This window comes from Gavialis gangeticus, unplaced genomic scaffold (genome assembly GCF_001723915.1).
Source record: "Gavialis gangeticus isolate Ggan-Ray unplaced genomic scaffold, GavGan_comp1, whole genome shotgun sequence".
NCBI classification, from domain to species: domain Eukaryota; kingdom Metazoa; phylum Chordata; order Crocodylia; family Gavialidae; genus Gavialis; species Gavialis gangeticus.
The window spans coordinates 59,561,206-59,569,489 of record NW_017728994.1 but is presented as its reverse complement, the minus strand read 5'-3'; the positions used below and the strand labels follow the sequence as shown (position 1 = coordinate 59,569,489).

Genomic DNA, 8,284 nt, shown 5'->3' with positions numbered 1-8,284 from the left:
CACTCCCCTCCCCAGGCTGAAGAGTCCCAGATCTCTGAGCCCCATCTCGTGTGACTTGCCGTGTAAGACTCTGATCTTATGGGTGGCTCTTTTTGGACTCTCTCAAGCCTGTCCATGTCCTATATGTGGCATGGGTCCCAGACTGACCAGTGTGGCATGTGGGTCAACTCAAGCCCCAGGGGCAGCACCAGGGGCCAGATGATGGGGCTCTGCAAGCTGTATCTTTGACACCCCTGGTATAGTGTAAACATATGCTAAAATTAGACAGTTTAAAACTGGCTTGATGCAGGAAAAGCAATACTGAAAGGTAGGCATACTAATGTTTCTGGTTGACTGAAATGAATGTGGAGTTGGAAGCGATAACTTATAACCCAGCTCCATGAATGACAAGTAAGTTAAGTTCCTTTGCAGTTTGAGCTGATATGATGTTCTTTATGCCCAGTGCTGCGTAGTATATCAGTCCATTGTTAAAGTAGCTGCCATGTTTTATCCTAGAGGTAGATGCACGTCTGCATTTTTTTGCATTGGTGTAAGCTTCCAAAGCACTTTGGAAAGATTTGGGGTGAAAGTGTTCCGTAAATGCAAAATATGATAGACTGAATTACAGTTCTAGGTTGGGAGTAGAGATGGAATATAAACTTGGCCATATGCCTACATGCTGCAGTGATGGTACATCTGGTATTATCTGCTCAGTGTAAATCATAACTAAAATTGTGCCTACATGCTACACCGGTGGGTGCTTTAGCAACAGCATTTGTTCATCTAAGCAGAATCATGTCTCTGGTAGTGCCTAATACCTGACATTTTGGGGGCAACAAAGTTCTCTTCCTTCTCCATTCCAACAACCCCATAATTCCTGAAGCCTGTATGAGAAGAGATGGGAAATCCTTTCCAACCCATGCAGTGATCAAACTTTATGCATCAAGGCATAAACAGATTATTTTGTTTGTTGTTTGTCCTTGCAACTACAGAGGGCATTGCTAGCCATAGAGGCCTTTTCAAAATCTTCTCACAGTATTTATTTTTATTCATTTCCCATGCACTTATTTCCTGTTCTGCTTGTTAGAATTTCTGCTATTAAAACTACAAATTCCAAACAACCCAGCAAAATGACCATAACAATGACAGACCGAAAGAAACAAATGAATGAAGCAAAACCTTTTCACCCCAAAGCAGATTCATTTGACTCGATGGCCTTTTGAGGAAGTTAGTTTCACCATGTGAAATTTGTTTTTAGTTTTTCCCCCAAGGGAGACAAAGGGAAAAGATATTTCCCTTATGCCTTTATTTTCTTAAAATCTACATTTATCTAGACACAAAACTTCAGCAGAAAAGTAGATGCCACAATCTAATGTAGGTTTATGTAGTGTAGATTAAGGACCTATGCTTTATCCGAAAGAGATGTCGTAATTTGGTTCCACTCAGTAGATTTTAAAAAGAGATGCTAAGCCTTCAAGGGTTAGGCTTTAATTCTGTAATCAGCTGCAACACAGTTGAGGAGGCTCCTCCTCCATTATTCACAACACCTACAACTAACTGCGTAACTCAGGCAACCTGGCTTGATGGTGAATAGTGTTGTCACTGCCTTGACATTCAGCAAGATACTTGTATCCAACACACGTTATTTTTACCTGGGCATTTTTGTTCCTTCAAGGATCAAAGTAAATTAGTCTTAATGTAATATTTCCTTTACATTGACATTGCTTTTTTTTTTTTTTTTAGAATATCTAGATGAATAATTTTTAAAGCCCCGGATCAGCTTAATTTCATGTGAATGTTCGCGCTGTTTGAGTCTCTTGTCTCTTACCATAACATCAATGAACGGTGTGTGGGTTCCCATTTTCTCTGCTGCTTCATAACAGTGTGAATTTTCAGTCTGCCTAAATATAGCATGAAAGCAAACCAGAGGCCAGAAGTTCTCTTCTGCATGTGGTGGAACAGAGAGGATGAGAGGGGAAGTATCAGCCCCTCGGCATGATGTCTCTGCCTTTTTGGGATGAATGAGGCTTGTGCAGTTGAGGCTCTACAAAAGGATCAGCTGATGGGTAATACAAGTGCTGGGGGTTAGGTTCTCTTCTGCTCCTGTCTATCTACCCTTTGCCAAGGAGAGGATAGCCTCTTTCACTTCCTTTCTTCTTTCTGCTAGCACAGACAGACCCTTGTTGCTGCCTCTTGGAAATGTAGAGCCGAGTCACCCAAATGCACAGCATATTCCCCTGGCAGCACTGGCATTTTAAGCAGAAGTCTGTCTTTCTGGGTGATTATTAAGGTGGTCATTGCTGTCAGGTCCAGGCCAGATGCACACATTTATAGTCAGTTGGTCATTATAGTATTAACTCTTCTGTCCCAGCTTGTGTTTGGAAGAAAAGAGGCACAAGAGACCACTTCTGCCATGTCTGAGACTTGGAACCACACCAGAGGTAAGAGGAACTGCTTTTCTCCCTGCCTCTGACAGCCACACTGCCTGCATGTAAGGAAGCCCTTGCAGAGCCACATGCCACAGAAGCATTAGTACCAAGGCTGGTGGGAGAAGCATAGGACCAGGGGGGAACAGGAGGCTTGGCCAAAGAGAGAAGGCAATGTGAGCATGTCTAAGGATGCTCTGTGTCCGGAGCTTGCATGAACACTGCTTTCTCCAAGTGGCAGCTTTGGGAGGATTTACCTGGAACTATAACCTAAACCACATAATGGTACTCTTAGGCCATAGTTAGCTACATAGTACATTTACAGGATTTGGAACGGTGTCCTCCAGCACGACGTGTTGCTCTGGGCCAGCTGCCTCCAAAACTGGAAGTAGTGTAGCCACCTCTGCATAGCGTTTTGAGTGGGGTAGTTAGCACTGCTAACAGGACTGGTTTAGGACGCAGCGTATTTGAAGCAGGATCCGTGAGGGCACCCTGGAGTAAGGAGTGTGGCTTTAGCGAGGAAGCAGTGTATCTACGTAGGTAGTTAATGGGGAATCAGTATAGTGCTTTAAAGTCACATCCCATCTTATTCCACACTGACCTCCTGTCCAACCAGCCCTTAGACTCAGTCCTTTTGAAAATATAGCTCTAAGCTCTCCATTGTCTTGCATCTTGTGTGGTCAGTGATATCTGTGCAAAGTGGACATAAATACTACTCATTGGAATGGGGAACGTTCAACAGGAACTTTGCATTTTATTTTATCTGGGTGTAAATGGGGTGTAAAGTAGTGGAGGCTTCTGAAAACTTAGAACTCTTCCTTGACCTGCAGATTTATTTGCAGACGAGATTAGCCCTAATTTATTTTCTTGTTTCTAAGGGACGCTTATCCATCATTGACAACTCTTGTGGCCATGTCATGAAATACATGATATTTGGGGCTTATTAGATCCCCAGCTCTTGGAGTCAAGACATTGTGTTGTGTCAGGGTTCATGGTACTTCGATGAAGAGTTTAGATTATGGATTGTATAGGATGGTTTGGATAGAGGTGATCCTGCCTCAAGCAGGGGTTTGGACTAGATGACCTCTGGAGGTCCCTTCCAGCCCAACTTCTCTAGGATTACTGTGATTACACAAAACTCATTTTTCATTTGATAAAAGTAGATTTCCAGCTCTCAGGGTTGCAGAGAAGAGCTTGAGGCAAATGCACCCTATAGATTCAGAAGATGAATACAAATCCAAAAGACTTATTTTTTGTTCCAACTCATGATTTTGAAGGAGGACAGGCTTTGAATGGGAGCAATCTTCAAACGAGCAGGGTTAGCCCTACTGCTCAGCACAGAAAATGCAAATAACCAATGCATCTTTTGCAAATAAAATCAGAGGGTGCTTATACACATGCCCCGGGGTGAGAGTGGTGGTGCTTTAATTAGAGCGGGTCTGAGAGTCACTCTTTAAAACACTGCAGTGTCTTGTGTATCAGTGTCCCCGTGCTTCAAAATGATAGTTGGGGTGCTTGAACTAAAGCTCATTTGACAAGATTTAAATGAAGGGCCCTGTCACCATTTTGAAGTGTGGGGACCCTGATACACGAGACGTGGAGGCTGCTGGAGTGTGGTAATTACCGTGCTTCAACAGATTCAATTAATTGAGTCTTCTCTGATGCTCTGAAATTCAGAGCGGCCTCCGTGCTTGCGTACGGGCACCCATAGAGAAATAAGGCTGGATGTACCCTCCAGAGGTCGCATCTAGTCCAACCCCCTGCCTGAGGAAGGATCCCCCCAGTCCAAACCAGCCCATACAGCCCATAATCTAAACTTTACATAAGACTACCCTCAACCCTCACACAACGCTGATCTAACACCCTAACCTGCTGCCGGTCAAGCAAGGGGACCATGGCAGCCGGTGCCCTGCTTCTACAAAATGTTGTCAAGAGGTCCCTGGCGAAGGGCCACGTCCTTGCTGCAGAGTAAGGCAAGCCTCCCCCTCACCCCCACAGTTGGTACCAATCTGACCATGGGATAAAATTTCTCCCTGACCCCAAATACGATGAGCAGTCTGACCCCGAGCCGGGGCCAGGCACAGGCGTGGGTAAACCAAGCGGCCACCTGGGGCCTAGACAGCAGTGGTGGCCTTGTTGGGCCCCTGGGCCAGAGAGGCATCTGGGGCCCCTTAGGGGCTTAATTTTGACAATTTATAAGCCAGACATCTGTTGCAAAACTTTGGCCCCCCTCAAAGCAAGGGAGTCATTTGGGGCCCCTTGGAGGCTCAATTTTGACAACTTATAAGTCAGTTGGACACCTGTTGCACAATTTTGGGGCCCTCTGCAGTGTGGGGGCCGTCACAGAGGACATTCCGGTTTTCTGCTCTGCTATCCTCTGCTCCCTGCCGACTTCCTGCCCTGGGGCGGGGGCCGGACTCGATGATCCTCCGGGGTCCCTTCCAGCCCAAATACCTACGAAATCTCTATTGATACGAAACCCGGCGCCTTTATGTCCCCTGTTTAGAAAAAATCCCAGAGGACATAAAATATTTGAGAGAAAAAAATCTTTTCCTCTTTATTCAAGAGAGGACATAAAGGCGATGGGTTTCGTCTGGATAGAGGACAGCCGCACTGCCCTCTATGATGCGCACCCCAGGCGGCCCCGTTTGCCTCAGAGGGGCCCCTGGACACGATTAGTATCATATTTTCTATCATCGTTTTGCTCACGATTATTATCACAATTTCTGAGGCGACACTAGCGGTTGGCGAGGGGCGAGGGCCGGCCCTGGGTGGGGGACAACCCCAGTCCCCAGCACGGGATGCGTCGGAGGGAGGCCGCGAGCCCCTCAGAGACGCGCAGCACAAAGGGGCTGGGACATGCCCGGCGCGCATCCCGCATCTCTGCGGCGGGAGGGAGGGGCGCTGCAGCGGCCCCGGCCCGGCCCGGCCCCGCCGGCTGCCGCACGGCTTTTAAGCGGCAGGGAGGAGCGCTCAGCCCTGCCTTGGGCTCGGGCAGGCGGGGCGGGCGCGGCCGGAGGACGGAGGCGCCGGCCCATGGCCCCCGGGCAGCAGTGAGCAGCCCCAGCCCAGCCCGGAGCAGGAGCCGCGCGGTGCAGCCATGTCCGAGCCGGAGAGCGGCCCCGCAGGTGAGGCAGTGCCCCGGCCCCTGGGGCGAGGGATGAAAGGGCTGCTTTGTTTTGCAGCCCTAGGCATTGGGTGCAGCAGAGGTCAGAGAAAAATCTTTTTTTTTTTTTTTTTTACCCCCCCTCCCCCAGTAAAACTCTTGCCAAAGAGGGGCAAGGCTGGGCTGGGCTGGGGGAGTATCAGCTGGGGGCTTCCTGGGACCCTCTGCCTCGGTCCAGGCGCAGAAAAAAAGTCAGGGAGCATCCATTTTGGAAAGTCTGGGGGGAAAAAAGAAGAAGAAGAAGAAGAAATCTCTGGAGTCGTCAAGTTGACTCGCTTTGCTTTGCACGAGCGGTGGCGCACGGCCTCTCCCCCTGGGCAGACCTGCGGGGTTTGTGCAGTCAAGGTTGTTTTCGGGCTGCCTCTGCGGCATCCTTCGTCAGCAACGGTTTTCCCGAAAACCGAGTGGCAACAGAAAGGTGGATTTGCCCTTGTGTGAGATGACGGGAGGTTACGCTGTTTTTTAAATTTTTTTTTTTTTTTTTTTGGCCTTCGTGCACAGTGTGTTTCAAGTCTGGTGGCTTGTGATTTTGTTTTCTTCAATAACATACTGCTAGGAAGAAGCTGTGCAGGAAGGCGTCTGCTGGCAGAGAGGCTATACCGTGAAGCAAAAGCCCAGGTTGTCATAGCACAAATACTAATGTCCTTTCTGGTCTTTCAGGCAGCGAGCAATAAATAAAGGTGTCTGGGGGGAGAAATGCTGCTGCCGGAGGAGCTGTGTGTCGGCAGCAGTGTGAAGGCTGCAGAAATGCAGCGCGCGTACCAAAAACGTTGCGTACGTTGCTCATCATCTTTATGGCTACATGTAGCGCAGCACTGCGGTATGTGCAGCCAGCTGGGATGAACCAGCCTCGTTTTATTCCTAGAGGGAAGCTGTTGTGTGAAAGCCTCTGTTAATGCTGCTATAAGGAAATGCAAGTTATTGGCTCATAACTGAGCGTCACTGATTTGGCAGATGGGGTTTCCTTTAGAGCCGACCGTCTGGTCAGCTTTTTGGCTGAGTGTACGGTGCACGGACCAGGCTCTGCATTGTACTACGCCGAGGCAGCCTTAGGCACTAGCTTCCTTCCAGCTTGCTGGGCTCAGAGGAGCTGATCTATGTAGAGGCACTGGGGTGGGACGTGTCTGGTGTAACAGCTCCTGGGCTGCCACCCTCCTTGCGCCAGTGAAAGGGTGTGGCCAGGATACTCTGACGCTGTGGCTTGCTGCAGCAGCAGCTGGCTTTGCCCCTTGTGGCCAGCCCGCACATCTTGGAACAGCCTTTGTGCTGCTCAGCTTTGTGCCGGGGGACAGGACTGTTGTCTCAGCTGCGGATGGTCTGGTCCCCTAGGTGTAAGCGGTAGGATTTGATTTCATTCCATTCTAGAGCAGTGTCATTTTAATTCAAGTTCGGGTCATGCATTTAAAAAGTCTTCTACATCACTTGATGTTTTTCTGTTGCTTCTGTTTTGTGTGTGTATCATCTGACCTGTCAAAAAGTCATCTTAGCCACATCATTTTCAGCACATTCCTGTTATCTCTGCATTCCTTTAATGGCTTGGCACTCCTGCTGCATTACGTTCAAGCTTCTTGTCCTTTCCACCAACAGTTTGCCAAGTCCTCTTATGACCCTGCACCAGATTTAATGTTTACCAGCTCCCTGTGTACTACCAAGCCTCTTAACAACCTATTTCTCCCCCCTTCCCTCTTAGCCCACGCTCCCTCCTATGCACCAAACTACCATCCTCTTATTAAAATCAGCCCTCAACACACAGCTCTGCAGAGGCTTTCAGAACAATCATTGTCACCTCATTATTGTAGTGGCATCCATGATAGCATCATAGGCTGGAAGGGACCTCAGGTGGTCATGTAGCAGGATCATCCCTGTCTAGACTATACTATATGACTGTTTACCCAACCTGTTCTTAAAACCTTAGGGAAACACCCTTATGTACAACTCCCAGGCATAATGCCTGAAACATCAAAAACACTCCTTTAACTTGCCACAGCTAAAATAGGGTAACAAGGACAGTGTCAATGTCCTGCCACTGTAAGAACAGGTAGTCGTTTGTTAAATTATGTTCAAGCAATCTAAAGAAGAGGACTGTGCACATTCCAGCCAGGGGTTAAAATAACTTCACAATCCCAAATGTGGCATCTGTGCCTACATTGTGTGCGTACAGGGTAAGGAGAATCCTCCCTGACACTACTTGGACTGCAGTGGAAGCGCAAGGAGGCATGAATTCAGATCAGTAGTTTGGTTTCCAAAACCAGCATTGGACTAACTCCAGCTATGGGGTTTCTACCATTGATTTCAGTGAGAAGTAGTGGTTCTGTCCCAAACTGTATGTCCTTCAGGGCAGGAGCCATGACTATGGATGTTTTGACAGGGCTGAGTTGATGCTCAATCAAAAATAATGGAAGTAAAGTAGTTTAAGGATGCTGTATTATGATTAGAAGAGCAATGAGCGTAATGAAGCATGCACCAGCAACATTGTGGGGAGGCTGTTGGCTGTATTTTTTTTTATGTGTTATTTAATTTGACAATTGCTGTGCATCTTTTGGTAAGTACCTTACAGCCCTCTGTATTTAACAAAGTTTTGGTCCATCCGTGGGTGATTTTTGTTGTCTTGCTTGTTTGGCGCTCGTCACTTTTCCACATGAAAGTTTTGCTATGGTAAAGAAGTGTTGGCAGTAATTGGAAAGGATCTAAATCACTGATCAACACTTAGGCC

At 47.7% G+C, this 8,284-nt stretch overlaps 1 protein-coding gene across 2 annotated transcripts in view; it reads left to right on the top strand.

Moving 5' to 3' along the window:
* Window positions 1-5,373: 5,373 nt before the first annotated feature.
* The window catches only part of HSPA12A (heat shock protein family A (Hsp70) member 12A), a 97,534-nt gene continuing 94,623 nt past the window's right edge, over window positions 5,374-8,284 (top strand). The window contains exon 1 of one of the 2 annotated variants that reach the window (XM_019502890.1): window positions 5,374-5,533. In XM_019502890.1, coding sequence (XP_019358435.1) covers window positions 5,506-5,533 — 28 coding nt within the window. In that variant the 5' untranslated portion in view covers window positions 5,374-5,505. The remainder of the gene's footprint in view (window positions 5,534-8,284) is intronic. The other variant, XM_019502889.1, reaches the window with a different exon arrangement.